The sequence below is a fragment of the Lynx rufus genome, unplaced genomic scaffold (assembly GCF_022079265.1).
Source record: "Lynx rufus isolate CCGP_SWC_20201006 ecotype Redwood Valley unplaced genomic scaffold, mLynRuf1.p SCAF_5, whole genome shotgun sequence".
NCBI classification, from domain to species: domain Eukaryota; kingdom Metazoa; phylum Chordata; class Mammalia; order Carnivora; family Felidae; genus Lynx; species Lynx rufus.
Window position 1 is genome coordinate 99,878,156 of NW_025814867.1, and position 21,945 is coordinate 99,900,100.

The following is a 21,945-nucleotide window of genomic DNA, read 5'->3' on the forward strand; positions in this document are numbered from 1 at the left end:
CCAATCAAAAGAAAGTAAATCCCATAACTGGAGGCCAGGGTTATCATCAGCAATCCCAGAAATATCGTTAAAATAAAAGATTCAGCTTTTTATGGAGTCTTTGCCTTCAGATTTATCCATAGCTTTGGCCTGTGCTGACTTCTTGAATAGGATAGTTATATTTTATTATTAAAAAAAATTTTTTTAACATGTATTTATTTTTGAGAGACAAAGTGAGACAGAGCATAAGTGGGGGAGGAGCAGAGAGAGAAGGGAGACACAGAATCCAAAGCAGGCTCCAGGCTCTGAGCTGTCAGGACAGAGCCCGATGTGGGGCTCGAACTCACAGAGCGCGAGATCATGACCTGAGCTGAAGTCAGGTGCTTAACCTACTGAACCACCCAGGCACCCCAGGATAGTTATATTTTAAATGCCATATAAATAGATTTTATCTATGTTGTGTGTTACCCCTGGAAAGGGTTTATTAAGGTAGGTGATGAATGGTGCAGCGCAGTGGATGACACTCAAGAGATCAGAATGCCAAAGGAAAATAGAGTTTATTGCTCATGGGTCCCAGAGAGGAAATTGCAGCACGCCCCCTAGGCCCACAAGTGGAGCCAGGGTTGGGTCAGAAAGCAGCAGTAAGAGCAAGGAGGGGAGAGCCTAGGTCACTGTCTTTATTGGGGTTCCCAAGAGAAAGGTGAGGCAGGACAAAGTACATAGTTTCTGATTGGCTAGTTTGAATAATTTCACCAGGCTTTGGGCTATAGGGCTGGTCCCTAGTTGCCTGGTACCTGACCCTGGATGATTAAGGAAGAGGAATATTGTTTCCTGGCGTGCACGTGTCAGAGAGAGGAGGTAGGGCATTGGGTTGGTTGGTTTGCATTTCAGAGAGCTATTGCAGGCTGCAGATTTGCTGTCTCTAAGAATTGGCTAGCTTTGGGAGAGGCAGTCTCTCCCTAGTCAGAAAGGGTTTTTAACATGTCAAAATATCATAATATATAGAAATTTTTAAATGTGGTTAATACAATTATAAGACCTCATATGTGAAAACCCAAATTTAGAAAATAAATCTATATGATGAGCTTTCTCAAATTATACTTAGACTGGCTGTGTTATAGACTCACAAGATACAGGAAGTGTAAGGGTTTGATGATGCATTTTCTATGTGGACCCAGAACTGCTCACCTCCTTGACTCTACCCCTCACTACCCTCTTTTTTCTCACATGACATCTTTCTTAGGGGAGAGATGTCATGGTTGCCAAATCTGTACCTAGTGTCTATGTGTGCCAGGCTACAGGGATTTAGAAGATAATCAAAGGTTAGTCCCTGTTGATGAAATACTCATATCTAGTGGAAAGATAGATGTGTAAACAACCTGTTGCAATGCAGGGTGATAAGCATTATTCCAGAAGCAGCTAAAAGTATTGTGAGTGCATAGGTGAGGTAAAGATAGGTTGCAGAAGTAATTAGGAATTCCCATGTAGACAGGGGTAGGGATAGCATTCCAGGAAGAGAAGGCATATTTCTAGAAACTGAAAATAGAAGCTGGAGCATATTGTATGGAAGAGTTAAGTGATCAGCTCGCTAAGATAGACTGAGTCCAGGGCAGAAATGGCCTTGGCCGCTATGCCTAGGATTTGGATTTTATCCTGTCCTTGTTCCCTGTCCTTAGATGGCAACATAGCGACCCAGAAAACTTGTTAACATGCAGATTCCTGAGCCTCACCTCTAGAAATTCTGATCAAATTGGTCTGGACCCAAGGATTGTAATTTTAACAAGTGCCCCAGGTGATTGTGCCCCACCTGTCTACCCAGGTGAGGGTAGACAGTGGATCATGCTTTGAAAAACTGTTAGAGGAGATAAAGAACTTCTGAAGCAATGGGAGAGGCTGAAATGGTCCAGGAACATTGGCAGAATGCCTGAACTCAGGTGAGACAGAGTGGGAGTAGGAGATACCACAGATATCGTAGAGAAGGAGCCGTCACAGATGGAAACTTCAAATGTAATGCCTGGCACACAGTTGGTGATTAGTAAATTGTTGCTGGAGCTGAATTTTTCTGCAACGTCATTGCTGTCTGTGGTCAGACATGGAAGAACAAATACATGAAGAAATCTATTACCACCTCAACTTGGGAATTGAGATCCTTAAAGGATGGAAACCCAGGCCAATGCCCCACTTACAGGACCAGTCCCCACCAGGGTGTGACAGAGTTCAAGCTCCCTCCTGTCCCTCCTAAGTCATCTTAGGTCAAGGACAGGCTGTGTGGAATAACCAAATCCCACCACATGGGTTTGGATCTGTGAATCCATTTAGCTGGATCAAGACCATGCAGACTGTTTATAGGATTGCGTCCTCAAGAATGTTTGCTTCTAAGCCCTGCAAAGGACTAGAGAGCCTTGGGAAAACTGTTACAAAAATGTAACAAGAAGCTGCCAAATTGATGCTGCATTTCCAGACCGAGGAGAGCCTCGTGTTCACCCAGCCCTGACTGAGACGGAACGTGGATCGTAATGGAGATCTGGGGCAGGGGCAGGCAGCTGGAGCTGGGAGCTGGCCTCACACATCCCTTCCTCCGAATTGGGCCAGAGGGGGACACTGTCTTATGGTAGAGCTGCTGTCATCCTTTGTAGGAGCCACCGTTGATCAGTGCTTTCACTGTGATTTTCCACCTCAGCACAAACATTCATTTGGGATGTAGATACTCTGCAGTCTGGAAGTGTAAAATGTTTTATTTTTAATGTCAGGTCAAAATGTTTCAGAAGATCTTTTAGTTGAAAGGAGAAAACAGGCTATGAGATCGGTTTCTTGCTATATCCCAGTTAGAACGAAGGTTGGCTTAAATCTTGGTCCTAGGTCTTCTCTGTCCTTGGGTGAGATATATTTTGGTCAAGTAGAGAGAATACTCAATAAGAATGAGGTCGTATTAACTGAGCCTTAACCCTCACTCTGTTATTAACCAGTAGGGTAAACTTGAGCCAGTTGCTCCTTTGTGGACTCTGTGATGGGTTTGTTCTCTGGGAAGCAGGCTCTGAAACTGAGATTTGCATACATGCGGTTAATGGGGGAGTCATCTTCGGAATAATGCTTATGAGAGGGGAGGGATATGAGAGAACAGAGAGGGAGTTTTAGTTGTCATGCAATGAACCCTTCGGAGTAGTAGTTCACTTGGAGGCAACGGGGACTTTTTTCCATCTACCCCACTGCATCAGCCGCTGAATGTGGGCTGTCCCCTAGGAAGAGTGTGACTTGGCAGAAAGGCACCTCCTTTCTAAGGTCAGTGATTTGCAGAGAGGGAGTCAGCGGCTAACCTTCACAGCAGCCTTGCTTCTGAAGGCAGGATCTGGACAGTGCACCACAGTGTCTGCTTCAGTCCCTGTTTCATCTAATGCACCATATATTATTGTTTCTCAGTAATGTGACTGGGTTCTGCTAGGTAATGTCCGTATCACTTCTCTGTTGCCACAATAAGGCTGTGTAATGACGACCCACACACTCCAGTGGCGTGTAATTATTAAACATTCAGTCATAAGCCTGTAGGGTTCAGCTCACCTGGGCTGGGCTGGGCAAGCCTTGGTGAGGCTGGCCTATGCATGTCCAGTCAGCTGCTGGTTGGCTGGGTGGTCCTGCTGATCTTGGCTGGGCTTGAACACTTTAGGGATCAACTGGTGTCAGCTGATCTGGAATCGCCCCATCTGTGCTGAGGCCAGGGTAACTTGGTTTAGCTTATTCTTCAGAAGTCTAGCGTGCATGTTGTTCTCATGGCGACGGTAGAGGCAAGAGCAATCCCAAATGTACAGGCTCATTTCTAGCCTCTATGTCACTTTTGCTAACATCACCTAGCACTGGCCGGAGCATGTGGTATAGATGAGCTCAGAATCGAGAGGCACGACAGTTTAACTCATCACTGTAAAGAGGAGCCACAGTCACTGGACAAAGAGTGTAGGTATGGAGAAAGGTGAAGAACTGGGGCCATTTTTTGAAATCTACTACATTCTCCAACTTCCTTCCATCTCAGCCATTTAGTGCTTTTTGTAACTTTCTCTGTGAGGTAGAGATAATGGTCTCATTTTGATTCTAATTAGGAATTTGAACTCTATCCAAATTACTCATTTCTGAATCCAGCACCCAGCATAGACTTAGCTCAGGACACTGGCTGCATTTCCAGTGTATTAACAGTGTGTAACAAATACTTTGTTATTTGTATTAACAGTGTATTAACAAATACTTTGTTATTACACTCCAGTGTATTAACAAATACTTTGTGGAATGAACAAAAGTATGCTGAGAATTAAAACTAGGAATCCTTAGATTCAAGAGAAAATCTTGCTTGTAAAGTTTCAGAATCATTAGTTATTAAAAACATTTTTAAATCAGTTTTTAATTATTTTATTATTATTACTAATTGTAAAATATGCTCCTTGTTAAATTTTACATAATATAGACACGTGTAGAGTAAATAGTGGAAGTGTCCACTCACCTTTTCCATTCCCTAGAGGCAACCATTGTTACCAACTAGATGTCCTTCTGGACATTTTCCAGTGTCTATTCCTGTACAGATGTATTTTCTTTTATTTCCTTTTAAGCAAGAATAATGTCTACTATGCATTTTCTTCAGCAACTTGCTTTTTTAGCTCAATGAGACATAGTAAACAAAAACCAACAACATGAATCTGGCAATTTTTTTTAATTACTTTGTAATTAATTCATGACAGCAAAAATGTACATTTAAAAAACAGTTTAGGGACGCCTGGGTGGCTCGGTCAGTTAAGCTTCTGCCTCTTGATTTCGGCTCAGGTCATGATCTCACGGTTTGTGGCATCCACCCCCATGCTTAGGATTCTCTCTCTCCCTCTCTCTGTCTGCCCCTCCCCTGCTGTCTCTGTCTCTCTCTCTCTCAAAATAAATAAGTAAACATAACAAATAGTTTATATGGGGGCGCCTGGGTGGGTCAGTGGGTTAAGTATCCGACTTTGGCTGAGGTCACGATCTCGCGGTTTGTGAGTTCGAGCCCCGCATCGGGCTCTGTGCTGACAGCTCGGAGCCCGGAGCCTGCTTCAGATTCTGTGTCTCTCCATCTCTCGGCCCCTCCCCTGTTCATGCTCTGTGTCTGTCTTTCAATAATAAATAAACGTTTAAAAATTTTTTAAAAAGTAGTTTATATGTACGAAGCATATAATTTTTCACTTTGCAGAGCGCTTGGTCCTCATATAAGCTATGGGCTCCCAGGCCTTTGAACTGCCTCTGTGAAGAACTGTCACAATTTGGGGGAAGAAAGCAGATTCTTTGTCTTTGCATTTTGATCTGCTTTAGAGGAAATCAAGTTCCTTGTTTGTGTACTTTCAGTGATCCTAATCAAATAAACCAAAGTAATAGTTAAATTGTAATCATCCCCTTTTTATGAGTAAAAGAGCAATGGTCTGTGGTACTCAAGCCCTATAACCTCTGTATCTGTAAAACTATGGCTATTTCTACTGTAGTACTATTCAGTGGGTAGCAATGTGGGCAGTAAGTGATAGAGTCTTAGTGAGATCATAGATATATCTATGATCACATCTTTGCTGACTTTATTTTTTTCACATTTTTTTTTAAATACAGGGAGTCATTTGGCAGATAAAATTTTTTGTAGGGTTGAGGGAAACACTGTGACCTGGGAGGAATGTAGCATTTTCATCTCAGAGATGTTAAACTGATTTCCAGACTTAAGAGTTGCCATATTCAAACTTCCCATCCACCTAGTGACATGTTCAAGAACCATTTCGAAGTATAATAATTTATTTTTAGGGCTTGATGTTTTAAAAATATATATAATGGTTAAAAACTTCTGTACACTTAGTAACACTTTGCTTGAAATTGTATTCATTTACAAAATTTGTATAATGAGGGCAGCTGGGTGGCTCAGTGGGTTAAGGTGTCCGACTCCTGATTTCAGTTCAGGTCACGATCTCATGGTTCGTGAGATCAAGCCCCTCATCGGGCTTGGCACTGACAGCACAGAGCTTGCTTGGGATTCCCTCTCTCTGCCCCTCCCCTGCTCATAGTCTCTCTCTCTCTCTCTCTCTCTCTCTCTCTCTCTCTCTCAAAATAAATAAATAAACTTAAAAAAATTGTATTATGGAGAGCTCTACATTTTTGGAGCTAAAATGAACCTGTTGGGCAGGTCTGAACATAGGCTTATTTCTCTCTATAACAATGACATGGTTCACTGAGTCTCAAAGTGATTCTGTAATAAAAGTGAGGAAAATACAGAGATTTTAGACTCAATAAATAATGAAAACTAAAAAAAAAAAAAAACGTTTTTTTAAAACAGAAACAAAAACTAAAATAAATTTAAAAGCTCCTTGGTGAGATGGGGTGATGACTCATTCCCAGGATAGAGTTGGCAATCTTCTTCCAGGGGTGAGTCAGCAGCCTTCACTCTCACTTTGCTCCTTCTGATTCACTACCTACCATCAGGGTAGGCACAGATGGGGCTTGATTATCTGTAGAGAATTGACTTTCAAAATGAGTTTATTCATTTATATCTACATTTACTTATTCACTTGGGGAACTTGTGTTCAAACAAAATGTTAGCTGAATGTGTGCAACTAATGAAAGCTGTTCTAATTAACTCAGGACAGAGACTCAGAGCCTCCACCCATTCGCTTCCCACTTATTTCGGTCTTGTCACACCCATACTCATTCACATTTCATTTCCTTGAAGATAATGAAAAACCCATGCGAGTGGTGGATGATGAGGACCTGGTAGACCAGCATCTCATTGGTGAGCTGAGGAAAGAGTATGGAATGACCTATAATGACTTCTTCATGGTGCTCACAGACGTGGACCTGAGAGTCAAGGTACGGGTTTCTGTTTTAGACAGTACAGTTCCATTCCTTAGAATAGCAACTCTGAATTTTTTGTCAATGAATCTATTATACATATGAATAAGCACAAATTATTTTATTAAGTGGGAAGGTTTTGAAAAGGTCCAGATATTCCACGTTATCTTACAGAATTTGTGCCTACAAATGTAGTCTATGGAAAGAACTGGGTTGGATGACCTCGTATGGCCCAGCTGTTTGACTCAGACTAAACTCTTCTGTAACATCAATGTCATGCATTCATCAGACACTGGTTGAGTAGCTATGATGTCCCAGGCCCTGGGGATAAAAGGTGAAAAGTAGTTGGCTTCTTCCTTCAGGAAGGTCAGATTTAACATGGACCCACTCTGGAAGGGCCTGGAAGTTTTACCTCTCAATCCCACATGGACAAGACAGTAGGGTTTTATACCTACTTTCTTCTTATGCTTAGGGACAGAAGTTCTGAACCATGAAAAATTGTGCCATGTAGTAATACTAATAATACTAATACTAATACTAATACTAATACTAATACTAACAAAAATAGCTAACTTCATTAAGTATCTTCCTTACACCAGGCACTTACCTCAACCCTTTACAATCCCTATCTCAAATCTCTGAGATAAATAATGAGTATTATCTTCATTTCACAGAAGAACAAAGATAGGCCCAGCGTGGTTAAGTAACATGCCCAAGTTTACCCACTTAGCATTGCGCTTGGTACCCACACAGGCTGGCTCCAGATTGCACTGTCTTTACTATTCTAGTGCACCAATAGCATACCATGCTTACATGAAGATCATCAGGAGAAAGGTCACCTGGGCCATCAGAATAGGTCATTCAACCTGTAGTCTCCTTCTGGATCTGGAGAGAGTTCCCTTCTTTAATGCATTCCTCACTTGCGTTGCCCCACCTATAACGTGAGGGGCTGAACTGGATGGGCCCAAAGGTCTCTGCCAGCTTTTACATTCTAGCTTACTGAATTCCCACTGGGGGCATATCTCCAAGCCATGTCCAGACTTCCCTGTAGTTTATGCTGGCAATGCTCAGCCAGCCATCAAATCCATCTTAGGTTGCTGTTATAAGTGCAGGAAGCTCTGATCCAGGAAACTGAATTGCATTATCTTTAAGGTGGATTTCACCTTTTTTTCTAAGGATACACATAGAAACATGGTCTAATTTTAAGTGATGCTTGCTCAATAAAACAGCCTCTGGGAATCACAAAGAGTTTATCTAGATTCCTGATGGCCAAAGAACGGTGCTCCTTCTGGTGGAAAATTACCCTGATAGTTCAAGTCAGATATTCCAACAGGTTATTCCATTTCCGTGTCAATTACAGCACTTCTCACCTTCTCCTCACTTGCGTAGCGAACAGGAACCAGCGTAGTCCCAGAGGTAGGGAAGTGAGCCTAGGATATGTGTGATAAGGAAGTCATGGACCCTTTCCCATAAAAGGCATGCAGTTAAGAAATTCTCATTAAACATAAGGGACAGTTGCTTCATGGATTCTGAACCCCAAAACATCAGCAGAGGTATTTTTGCAGACGAGGATGTGTAAATCAATGAACCCTCGAGACTCTGATTTCTCCAGCGCTTCCCTGAATTTTCCCAGGCCCTCTATCCTCTGAGCAGAGGGAAGAAACACCCTTAAACATTATATGCTTTCTATTCTTTCTTAAACAGCAATACTACGAGGTACCCATAGCAATGAAGTCTGTGTTCGATTTGATCGATACATTCCAGTCCCGAATCAAAGATATGGAAAAGCAGAAGAAGGAGGGCATTGTTTGCAAGGAAGACAAGAAGCAGTCATTGGAGAACTTCCTGTCCAGGTACCTCACCTTTGGAGTCCCTGAGGAGGCAGGTGGGGATGTGTTCTGAGTGAGTTAATGAAAAGGCTAAGGAAACAAAAGTAGATGTGTGTGCAGACCTGCCCAGCTGAAAGGTCCGTGTACCTCATGGCCCTCTGGCCACTGGACTTAGTCTTTTCCTGTCAAAAGGGCTCTGGTCACAAGGTTGACTGGGGTCAGCTCCAAGCTTGAATGTTGATTTGGTGGCTTTGGATAGGCCTTTTCTCTCTTTTCTGCTTCTTTCTTGGCACAGAATAAATAATTCTGACCTGTGAGGGTTAATTTATTCCATCAGTGAATTTGGAGGGCTTTATATACTGCATTTTTATTTTACATATTTATTTATTAGGCCCTTCTGGTTTCAAACAGGATTTGGAACACTCTGCTTGATTTTCTGCTTCCTTCCAGCTCTGCAGAAAACAATAAAAGCCCCTCTAGAAGGAGAAATGCTCTTTACCCAGCTCCCTGATTCCCTGGGGAGGAGGGTTTATTGAAAACCATTGTAGGGAAACTTCAGTAAATACACAGAGAAGACTGTTAAAAAAAATTGCCCCACTTCCTCCCTTCTCCATCCCTTCCCCCATGCTGGATGGAAATTCTACAGGGCCTTTGGGGCCCTAGGAGATGCAAAACTACAGAAGTTCCACCTACAGCAAATAAATGCACAGAGATCTCCGTGTAACATCTCCCCTCCCCAACACCCCCCCCCCACCCCTGCCCAGCTGTACTGTGTGGCGAAGACGCTCCAGAAATGGAGCAAGAACTTACTTGAAGGCTCATTAACTTGGAGGCTGTGAACTTCCTTACTTGTGTCTATAAAGCATGTTCTCTATGTGTGAGTTGGAGAATCAAGGATTCTCTGTTTAGTAAGTAGGTAGATAATCTGAACTCCTCTAGATTCAGGAGGCTTGGGTCTCTTAAAAGATAACCTCATGATGTGTAAAGAGCACAGGACTTACTGTTCATCCAAGTGTGGGGTCTGCAGTTTACCAGCTATGTTGCCTCTATGGCCCTGACTCCATCCCAGGGTTTCTGGGATCACTTTTCGTATGCTCACCTCTGTGCCAAGCACTTCACCTTCCCAAGTTTAATCTTTACAACAATCCTATGAGCTGAATACTGTAACTATTGTTGAGTTGTAGAGGGGACAACTGAGGCTGACAGAGATCAAGTAACTAACTTTCGGTCATCACCCAGCTAGTGTCAGCTCTGGGACTCACGGCGCCACCCAAGGCCCATATTCTTTTTGAATACTCCTTTTGAAAATATAACGTGAATTATTTTTAGTCTTGGACCCAGGAGCCCAGAGTTTGAAGTGAAGAGAGATATCCCTAAAACCACAGGATTTCAGAGCTGAAAGTAACCTGAGGTTCTTCCTTCATCCCAATTTTCAGTGCAATGCAAGCATCTGGAATGGAGATGGAAGGTGCCTGACTTTATAAGGACTTGAGGCTCAACCCAGTCTTCAGTCCACTCTCTTAGCTGAGAAAGGGCTCTAACTCTCCACCTGACAGGTGGCTCCTTGTCTAGTCTTGGGGGCACTGAAACATCAACTTCTGATCCAAGGTCATCCCTCTCTATGGCAGTGACTTAGAAGATGGATGGTCAAAGCTTATTGTTGCCCTTGAGGTGTTTTTCTTCCTTTACCTTCCTTCCCCCGTTCTCCCCTACCCCTTCCTTCCCTTGCTTTCTTCCTTAGCTCTCTCTTAAACTTTTAAGTTAGGCTTTTAATCTTATTATTCTATTTACAACCTAGCAAATTTTAGCCATCACTTTTACGGGGCTTTGAATAATGTTTGATCTGGCTTACAAACTCAATAATTAAACAATTTTATTATTTCAAACGGGCATTTTATATTTAATATATATTTTTGAGTTGTTGAAATAAACAAACAAAATCTTTCTGAGTACTTTAATGATCCATAAGTTTAATTAGCTAATCTTGTAAATACAGTGAATCTAGAGTTTCTCAGGTGTTCCAATCACTTAAAACCACACATCTAAACCAATTACTCAATTATAAATTCTAATTTAAAGTTTCAAGGTTGTCATTTTATTGAGCCAAATTCTCTTAAGTTTCACAAGTACATATATTGTGTATATAAAGAAGACCAGGATCGTTCTTAGAAGTATAAATTATCACTATGATTGATTCTTTGAAAACTTGCTCTTCTTAATTCTAAATCTTCCAGGACTATAAGATGCATACCTGCTGAACCAACCTCGTAAACTCAGGTTGCCCAACCTCTACAGCAGGCAGTTACCACCCAGTCCATTGATGTTATTTATAACCTAGGATTTGGGCCAGCTCTGAGAGCTGCAGCTACCGACATCCTGATTTTTCTTACCATCCCCAGGCAGGCTGCCTTTTTTATAATCACCGTGTCATGGGTTTCAAAACATGACAGGGAAAGCTTGACATTATCTCAATTTTGCTCACACCCGAAGCTTGCAGTGCTCATTCCAGTTGATAACTGACTTGAATTTGGCATATCTTTGATTTTTAAGACTTGTCCCCACACTTTGCCTCTAAAGTCTTTTGTACTGGTTAGGGCACTGTGATGTGTAAATGTATCTCCTTTCTAATGTCAGAACCTTACGGGCTTTCATATTCCGTACTATTTTAGGAACATGCATCTGTTGTGGATACTCAGGATGGATATGATTATAATTTAGATGTCCTGTAGCTATGCATGATTTGTGGTCACAACTCATGAAATCACTGTGCTGATGATTATCATTGATCTTAAAAATTAATGTGGAGTTGTGTATACCCTAAAGGTTTGAGTCAGACAGCCCTGAGTTTGATTCCTGGTTTCTTCATTTATTGACTGTGTGACCTTGGGCTGATTACTTAACTTCTCCAGGCTTTAGTTTTCTCGTTTGCGAAAGGCAGATAAGAAACGTATTTATTCCTAAGAGTTGTGAAAAGTAAATTCACAACAATGGCCCATGACCTAGTACAAAGTAAGTAATCGATAAATGCTGGCTATTAGTATTGGGACCAGGTAATCAGCTGCTAGTTAGAGAATTTTGTCATGAAGGAAGAGGTAGGAGGAAATTTAGTAAACACCTCAGGATTGAAACCCAGGCAAAGAGAACTGAAGGAAAAAAAAATTTAAATAGCAGTTCTATAAATAAATGAGTATCCAAATGGGAATTTTCCTTCAAATTTGCTGAGTTGTTGGTGAGTCTATACAGCCTGGTTTCAGCTGACCAGACTCTAAAGCCAGTCTGGTCTTTAGTGACACTCATCTGGTTCAGGCTATAATTACGTTCCTCTGAGACAGAAGCCCCAAAGACTGGCAAATGCACACTAATCTGGGAATGCCAGTTAAGGGAAGTAAACACACACACAGCTCATAGAATTTTTATTTACTGATAAGTTAAAGTGACAGAAAAACTATTTGCCCGAAATAAGGATCTGGGCCACACTGACATCTCTTGTTACATCCTTTGGAAGTTATTTCCTTCATTGTTGTGAGCTGGAGTCTTGTGTCTCAATGTGAAGATCTGTGGGAGAAAGAATCATTACTTAGGGGGAATGACCTTTGCCTGGTTCTGTCTGCGACAGGGAGTCTCAGATCCTGTCCCCATCCAATCAGGACAGCATTCAGTGGTGCACACAGGTAAACAAGCCAAAATATACCTCACCCAAAATAGCTCCTTCCAGGATACCCTACAGCTCTGTGTGAGGCCAGGAAGGCTGGCCTGGTTTGGATGCTGGCTGGGGGGCCAGAGCTGGGCTGGCATGCCTCCTAAGGAAGCCAGGAGAGTACAGGAGACCATGTTTGTGATCACTGTTCCCTTTCCCGGGAGACCTCGGACAATCTCAGACACTCCTCTCCCCTCCTCCGTGCCAGATACACTCATCTCCCTATCCTCAGTGGAGATTTTAGTTTTTCTTTCCCTTTGAAGAGAAACAAGCAGAGGAAGCAAATGTAATGTCACAGTAAGCAGTTCTTGGCGAGCCTTCCTACAGGAGTCCATTCAGAGGTTGTATTTCATCAGACTATCATTTTCTCTCATTCACCCAAACCACTCTTCCCCCAAGAGGCCATTTTCTTCGGGGTTGAAAACTCTCATGTTCACTGTGAGGCTAGAATGAGCATAGGGAGAGAAGTCACAAATAAAATCGAGTGGCTTCCAGCTCAGTGAGTGTACTAACACCCCACAGGGGTCTGCACAGTAGGCAGAAAGCAAAACCCCTCCTCCAGTGAAGGTGGAGTTTGAGATAACTCCATACAGTTGCCCCTGGGATGCATTCCCTCTCTCCTTCGTATCTCCTTTGGGACCCTGACTGTATAAGCCAAGCCTCAGGATCTCTGAGGGGGATAAACTAGGGAAACCATTGGCCTGGGAGTCAGAGAAATCTTATTTTGGTGCCACCTCTTAGATGTACTAGTTAGGCAGGTTATTTCTCTAAGCCCCATTTTGTCATCTGTACAATGAAGACAATAAGCTGTACCTTCACTGACCTCTAATGTTGTCAGTATAGATGAACGTGAGCTGTGAAATGATACACAAACATGAGGATTGACTAAGTTATCATATGGCATGAGAGACAAACGTCCAAGGTCTATTAACAGACAAACGTCTACATCTAAGAAGCCCACAGATTAAGCCACCATCTATACCCATGTCATCACATGAATAACTTACACTGACAGATTTTAGCTTAAGTCTTATAATACCTCTTTGAAGCTGATGCTATTTTTCATTCTAGAGATAAGGAAAAACTGAGACTCAGATGAACTCAACGATGTGCTCAAGGAACCCAAAAAGTAGCAGTGACAAAACATGAACTTGGGTTTCTAGGTTACAAGACAAAAGCTCTTTCTACTACCCTACTGTGTTGGAGCAGCAAGTTTGTTATATATGCTATGGTCCTAGGCTCGAGATGTAGCCCCATCCCACTTCACAGAGGACTCTATAATGTTGGGTCTTACTAATGAGAGTAGGCTGTGTTTTAGGACTTGCATTTGCCTCTGGAAGAACAACTGGCTACTGAGAAAGGCACACAGGGCTTTGTTTTCCCAGGAATTCTCCTTGGCCCTTGGAACCGCTTTGCCACTTTCCTTCTTCCTGTCACTGTCACCGCCTTAAAACTTAGTTCTCTTTTTTCTACTCGGTTTCCAGTCCATACGTTTGATTCTTAACCCCCTCCAAGCCTGAGAAAACTCTATTAGATTGTGAGTTTTCTTCAGTTTTCTTTGGATTCCCTATTTCTGTGGCTACAACATAACATAACGATTTGGGCCAGTCCTCATTGCGTCTAAAACTCCGAGTCTCCGGAAGTGACTTCTTCGGGCACGGTGGCCAGACTCACGCCTGATGTTTCGTGCAAATGCCAAAGTCAGCAGACCGTGAAGTTACAAAGGAAAGAGAGCAAGAAATGTGGAAATGCAGTTTAATGACTTTGATGAGCTAGGAGATACTTCTAAGGGCCGGTGTTTTATATTCTGGGCACAGGAAAACCCGACAGCCAAAGCGAGTCTGCTTTCTTACACTAGCCTCTATTGTTTGAAGCAGTAATCACGGCCTCCTGTCTGTTCCAGGTTCCGATGGAGGAGGCGGTTGCTGGTGATCTCTGCCCCTAATGATGAAGACTGGGCCTATTCACAGCAGCTCTCGGCCCTCAGTGGCCAGGCCTGCAATTTTGGTGAGTGGGAAGCTTCGTCATCACCGTTTTCCCATACCACTCTCTTCCTGGTCAATTCTAAAATGGAACATAGAAGCTTAGATCATCCAAATATTCCTCAGTCCAGACTGGAGATTCCCAGACACTTACTCAATTGTGTTGAGTATAAAGTTGCTTTCAGACTCAAGCTTTAGTCCACTGGAGTTTTTTTTTTTTTTGCTTTCTTTCTTTTTTTTTCTCAATATTTTCCCCCCTTGGATTCTTCACTGAAGTGTTTGAAAATAACTACTGTTTTACTTCCAGTGATCTGTGTTATGTGCCTTCTTGTTTGATTTGTTAAAACTTGTCTCAACATTATAAACCTCAGGTATTATCATTTACTTAGATAATACCTAGGTAAAAACATTGGGGGGGCGGTACTTCTCCATAGATGAAATGCCTTTTGTAAAAACACGAATGGCTTTGAGAATTAATATATTAATGGAAGTAAACTGTACTATATTGCCATTCCCTCAAAAAGGATTTTGATCTATAATTGGGCATCAAAGACAGCAAGATCTCTTAAACAGAATCTTATTTTTAAGACAAGTAGGTCAAAGAGAAACATAGTTTATTATTTATTTGTTTATTTTTTGTAGTGAACTGCTTAGTGTTTCGAAAAGTAACATTTGCTTTCTTTACCCAAATCACTATCTTGGTGACCTAAAGTATCATTTTGAATATGGACATACAGAAAGGAAAATGAATGGTTATTATGCATAGACCTTATTACTAAGTTCAATGGTGAACCAAGGAGCTAAGGGCAATTTCAAAACTGGAACTCACAACTGAAGTCTCATTTAAAATACACTTCTGCAGAGGAAGAATTTGAACAGTTGTTAGAGGGGTGGAAAAGTAGCTAGGAGCCACAGATTTTAAAAATTCCTAATTGGAACACAGATGAATCAGCATTATTTTGATACTTCTGTTAGGAAGAAGAATCATTTATTAGTTACAAAACTGTGCCTGATTTATAAAAAGATGGGGGTGTAGGTTTTGTAAAGCATTAACAGAGCCTGGGTCCCTGCTATAACACAGTACCTAGAAATTATAAACACATTTCAATTTTAAGATGTGAAATAATAACACACACAAGCAGAAAACAAGTTCATAATAGTAAGAACAACTAGAAAAGTCGTGAATTTTTATGTATACTCCTATTATCAAATAATTTAAAATTTTATAACAATATATAAGATTTTTTTGTATTGTTAAGCATATTTTATTTTATTTTTTTTTTAAATTTTTTTTTTCAACGTTTATCCATTTTTGGGACAGAGAGAGACAGAGCATGAACGGGGGAGGGGCAGAGAGAGAGGGAGACACAGAATCGGAAACAGGCTCCAGGCTCTGAGCCATCAGCCCAGAGCCCGACGCGGGGCTCGAACTCCCGGACCGCGAGATCGTGACCTGGCTGAAGTCGGACGCTTAACCGACTGCGCCACCCAGGCGCCCCTGTTAAGCATATTTTAAATTATTTAGAACCACCAATGTTGCTAGGTAAGACAGAAGTTCTTAGAGCAGTTAATGACTCTTCACAATAAGAATATAAATAAAATCGTGGATTATTAATTTTCTAAAGACATCTTTGGAGCAGTTATTAGGTGGTGTTTCATTTTTAATCTATTATGCACACAGAACCTAAATCACGTTAGTGTAAGCAAACCCTTTTGTAATATACAGGAAATGTAAACAAGTCATATTTTCCGGGAATAATGAAATTCGTGATCTTCCCTTTAGAAAACATGACTCAACAACATGCAGAACAGAATGCTTCACTTCTCTGGGAGAAGAGCAAAGACCACAAACTCTTTTTTTTTTTTTTCTTTCTTTTTTTTTTTTAGGAATAGCCTTTTGCTTGAATTTTAGCTCCTCCTTAAAACAGCCCTACCCCGACAGCTTTCAGTTTTCTCCCCTGAACAATAAGCACCATCAAAATTCATATTCATAGTCCCTAGTTATGACCCTGACAAGGTTGACATTTTGTCTAACACCATGAAATCTTGATATGATGAACTGACAGCCCCCTTGTCCTCCTAGGTTTTCTCTCCTGAACCCCTTCACATGTACTTCATCTTCAAAAGAATTCCAACAAGCTACCAAGGCATGACCTTCTCTCCTTTCCTGAAACTTTAGCTGAGGGTGGGAAGACAAGCTGTGCTTGCTTAAGCTCTTTGAATCCTCTAAATAAGCGATAAGAAACTGCCCTTTAAGCTGACAAACTTCTGTACGAGGAAGCCAGAACTCTTCCTCTGACACTCCCAATACATGGGTTCTGCAGTCTTTTCTCTAAGACAGTTGAATTATCCGTGTGAGTATTGAAACTTCAGGAATGACTCTTTTTCCAGAATGCTAATCGGCTCAGATTATCCCAGACGTTTTAATGTTCTGATGGCTTCATTTTTGTTTTGTTATTTAATAGAAGCACAGTTTAAGAGCAGATTCTTTTGTTTCAATCTACAAACCAAAGCAAACCAACCCACACCTGACCCTGTTGATAATCCTAAATCTGCAATTGGTCTTTTTCAAGGTTTTAAAAGTATTTGATTACTTTTTTATGGGGAAAGATGAATTGTTTTACCTAATCAGGTTATGTTCTATATTGTTTTTAAGGTAGAAATTTCTAATTGTCAGATGTTGTCCTTTGGAAGTAAAAGATGATTTACCAATTCTATGGCTTTCTTTTTTCTTTCAGGTCTGCGTCACATAACCATTCTGAAACTTTTAGGGGTTGGAGAGGAGATTGGGGGAGTTTTAGAACTGTTCCCAATTAACGGTAAAGTGCTGTTATTTTAAAACAGTATGAACTCCTTTTAAATTCTGTTAGGGATGCCTGGGTGGCTCAGTCAGTTCAGCGTCCGACTTCAGTTCAGGTCCTGATCTCGCAGTCCATGAGTTCGAGCCCTGCGTTAGGCTCTATGCTGACAGCTCAGAGCCTGGAGCCTGCTTCAGATTCTGTGTCTCCCTCTCTCTCTGCCCCTCCTCCGCTTGTGTTCTATCTCTCTCTCTCTCTCCCTCTCTCTCTCTCTGTCTCTCTCTTTCTCTCTCTCTCTCTTTCTCTCTCTCTCTCCAGTAAATAAATAAATATTTAAAAATTTTAGGGGCACCTGGGTGGCTCAGTTGGTAGGGGTCCGACTTCAGCTCAGGTCATGATCTCACAATCTGTGAGCTTGAGCCCCACGTCAAGCTCTGTGCTGACAGCTCAGAGCCTGGAGCCCCCTTCAGATTCTGTGTCTCCCCGTCTCTCTCTGCCCCTCCTCTGCTCATGCTCTGTCTCTGTCTCAGAAATAAATAAAACCATTAAAAAAAAACTTTAAAAAAAATAAAAAATTTTAAGTTCTATTAAATTATATTAAACTATATGCAAGCAGTGGGTGTGCCTCTAAGGTGAACGCAGTTCAGTGTGTATGCACCTGTGTGTGCACGTGTGCACACAGGAAGTAGAGTGCACTCACTAATATTGTTCTTAATATAAAATAATTCAAAAATGACAGTAAAAATATCCATTTTCTTGACTAGAATAATGCTTTCTGTCTGTATAGGACTTTATGATTTACAAAGCATTTTTATCTATGTAATCTCATTTAATTCCCACAATAATTTTATGAGGCACATGGGTCATATCTTACTGATTCCCTCTCAGCACATGAGGATAAATGCTTGAAAGGCTCAGAAACGCTGTAAAAAAAAAAAATGACTACGATTAAAGTTTTCAGAAAGCAAATCAGTTCTTCTTTCCAAGATCAAGCTATTCACATGAGATAATGTGCATAAAGTCCTTGGCCCAGAAAGCCTCAGCACCCTCCCCATTCCCCCTCTGCTTTTCACTGACCATAATAGTTTAAATACATTTATTCACATCTTATATAATTGGTATTTTCCCCCTCTGACAAGAAAATAAGCTTTTTGTTATAAAAACCACAGTATCAAAAGGAAATCCATACTTGCAAAGAAGTAACTAAGCTAATTGGTAATAAACTTAGTAATACAAACAATATAATCTTTGTTCATGACAAACTTGAAAGAAGTTGATCTTGCCAGAATTAAATTAGAGGACTGGTTTTATATTTTGTAACATTCCTATAAAAGAGACATCATGTGTCCTAAAGTTTGATGCTAATAATGTTGCAGAACATTAGGGACATTTAATTTCTAGTGGAAAACCCCGGCAACCTTCTTTAATTGGATTTTGAACCAAAGGGAATAGACTCATGTGTCCTCTGTCTATTCTCATAGTGATTTCTTCTCATTTAGATGTTTGCTTGAGTGGTGACTCTTCAATCCACTAACAACTTTTTTAACCCTCTTCTAGGGAGTTCTGTTGTGGAGCGAGAAGACATATCAGCCCATTTGGTGAAAGACATCCGTAACTATTTTCAAGTGAGCCCGGAGTACTTCTCCATGCTTCTAGTTGGAAAAGATGGAAATGTCAAATCCTGGTATCCTTCCCCAATGTGGTCCATGGTGATTGTGTATGATTTAATCGATTCGATGCAACTCCGGAGACAGGAAATGGCCATTCAGCAGTCACTGGGGATGCGCTGCCCAGAAGATGAGTACGCAGGCTACGGTTACCATAGCTACCACCAAGGATACCAGGATGGTTACCAGGATGACCACCGTCATCATGAGAGTTACCACCATGGCTATCCTTACTGAACAGAAACACGTAACCGTAGCCCCAGCCAGTTTCCCCTGCAGCTGTTAAAGCCACAAGTGGCCAGCTTTGCAAAGGAGTTCTTCCACACTGCCTACATTCCCTGCCTTTTTCTTTCTGTGTTCTTCCAAGATTAAATAAATAGCAAACTTTTGCCTACTTGTGAGTTGTTATTGAAACCTTAAATCATAAAGATGTTTAAAAGAATTGTTTGTTTCTCTAACTGGAGGGGACCTGGTGCTGAACGGACACTTCCCTTTTCTTACATGATAGACATTATTTGGAACACATAATTCTATATAAAAGTATTAATACCTCTTATTTACTTTTTAAAAGTATTAATTGGCAAGTAAAACTGATTGTTAAAGAAAATTAAGGACCACAGCACAGATGTTTTCAGGAAACATCTGATCACATGTAACAGAAGAAATAGCTTCTTAACACTTTTGGAAATGTCAGTCTAAAAGTGATTGAGATGGCCCTGCTTCCTATTGTTAGTTTCTTTCATAAAGCTTGATACCACAGGAGTCCAATGATATTGGCCACCAAAGCCAGGAAATGCACCAAACCCAGCTTTGCTATCAGAGCCATTTCCTGCCCTGTTTCTCTTATTGTCTTTTCAGAAATAGATGAGAGGGCCAGGAAAAGCAATCCCTGAATCACCACCAGAATCTGGCACGGCAGCCAGACATGATACTTCCAGAGTTTTAGCAGATGCCGTGAATTCCTGGCATGGGAAACCTTGACCCCCTCACACCTGACACCCCTGTACTTACTTGTTAAGGGGTCTATTACCATAGTGGCATCTCATATAAGAAAATTACAAAGAAGATTATACCCAAGGGTTCTTTCTGTTTTCAGAGAAAAATGTTACTAAGTTAAAACGGATACAAGTGTAGCTGGGGTGAAAAATAGATTCTCTATCTTTGAAAAAGAGCATTTGTTTTTTAGATATGGCAATTCAAACTAAATATCCTCTCTTCCTCCTACCCTCTTTCCCCTCCTTCTTTTCTACTTTTTCTTTTTCAACAAATACAATAGTACTAAGATCTATGAACTTGCCTTGAGGTAGTCAGTCCAATTCCCAGGCATTTAGCATCCTAACAGCTCCAGCCTCTATCAGTAGTGGGGATGCTTATTTTTTTTTTTTTGCCACTGTTATTAATGACTAATCCTGCAAATCATCTTAGTATTGGTTGTTAACTCTAATGAGCATAGATATTAATAACTGCATTCAAGCCGCATGTGAATATTTGCTATTCATTTATCTGTGCCTATTTGCACAAATCTGTCTTTACATCATCTGGACTCGGTTATTAATAATCATATTGTAAAAGTAGAATTTGTACCTCAATGAACTTGAGAAATTACTTGTTTTGCCCTTCATTCTCCATGAAGATCCCATTCATTCTTACTTGTTTTACAGGCAACTGAGGCCCAGGCAGCTCAAGTGACTTTAGAACACAGTTCTCTTACTGTGTAAATTATGTTTCCACCTCCACCCCTCTCCCATGGTGAAGAGCTTTCTTCCTCTCTCCATTTATTTATTTATTTATTTATTATTGTGTATTCCTTGTTTGAGAGAGAGACACACACAGAGCATGAGCAGGGGAGGGGCAGAGAGAGAGAGACACAGAATCTGAAGCAGGCTTCAGGCTATGAGCTGTCAGCACAGAGCCTGACGCGGGGCTCAAACTCATGAACCATGAGATCATGACCTGAGCTGAAGTCGGATGCTCAACCTACTGAGCCACCCGGGTGCCCCACTTCCTCTCTCCCTTTAGAACAGTATATACCAGCTGCTTGAAGTGGGCAGGTGGGAGAAGCAGGATTATGTAATTGCTCTTAAATTTTTGCCAAGGTGATGGACAGTTTAAAATCCCCAATAAAAATGGGTGTCTTTGCCATTGCTTCTGAAATTACATAGGGACAAATTCTAAGTAAGGGGTCCACATAGTGTCAATTTCAGGAAATATAGCAACGAGGGAGATTCAGCTCCCGAGGAAACTAAGTAGATAAGAATAATAGACAATTTACTTATATAATAATATTAATAAAGTTCTAGCTTCCACAACCAAAGAAAGACAACGCTTTTTTCATTACCTGAGATTATTTTTCACTGGCACTGAAATAACAATTAGCAATGTATGTAAACTTTTTCCTTTTGTGCACAGGCCAAGAAGCCATGAATCATTATTTGGAGTGTGGTAGAATAAGCCATAGCTCAGCAAAGGGACTGAGCCACGTGTAGAGGAAGATGCTGTTGGTAAATGTCCTCAAATCCCATAATCTGGAAAAACACAAAGTACATTTCAGTAAATGCGAGGATTAGAGAATTTGGTATCCTGAATCTCTGTCTTCAGGGCATATAGATCAGGTTGTTTGAAATCTGGGTGTTGTTTTTTGTTTGGTTTTGTTTGGTTTTGTTTTCATAAAAGCACTTCATTCCAAATAACAGCAACAAAGACAATACAGTTTTTGAGAATTATTATAGAATTATGGTATTTAGAAAGAAAAGCACCCAGTAGAGTTAGGGAAATCCGGAAGACTCTGAGGAAGACAAAGCTACTGGTTGTTACATTTCTTCCCTAAACTTCCAGGAATTGTTTTTCACTGGAGAAATCCCAAGGCTCTGAGGTGAATATTAATTCAGCAGAGAAATCCTTCCCCTGCTACAAGCACACAGTAGAATCTGTAGAACCCAGCTGGTCTCATTTTCTGGAGTATGGTTAATATTGAAGTTCACACCTTCTCGACTTCTAGAGCCTTGGTGATAAAAACAACTCAAGACTAGGGTGAATAATGGCTCAATGGGCCGTGACTGATGATCTCAGTATTCAATAATGTATGGAAATTCCAGAAAAAGAGAAGTGTCTTGAAAAGAACCTCTGTTTTTCAGCCATTAACTCCCATTTTCCTGCAGGATTGCTTTC

General features: G+C 41.0%; 1 protein-coding gene across 1 annotated transcript in view; it reads left to right on the forward strand.

Annotated features, from left to right (window-relative positions):
- Positions 1 to 19,134, forward strand: part of CCDC80 (coiled-coil domain containing 80) — a 34,571-nt gene extending 15,437 nt beyond the window's left edge. The window contains exons 3-7 of the mRNA XM_047100121.1: positions 6,686 to 6,822; positions 8,509 to 8,657; positions 14,234 to 14,337; positions 17,051 to 17,131; positions 18,668 to 19,134. Of these exons, the coding sequence (XP_046956077.1) occupies positions 6,686 to 6,822; positions 8,509 to 8,657; positions 14,234 to 14,337; positions 17,051 to 17,131; positions 18,668 to 19,014 (818 nt within the window). The 3' untranslated portion in view covers positions 19,015 to 19,134. The remainder of the gene's footprint in view (positions 1 to 6,685; positions 6,823 to 8,508; positions 8,658 to 14,233; positions 14,338 to 17,050; positions 17,132 to 18,667) is intronic.
- Positions 19,135 to 21,945: the final 2,811 nt, after the last annotated feature.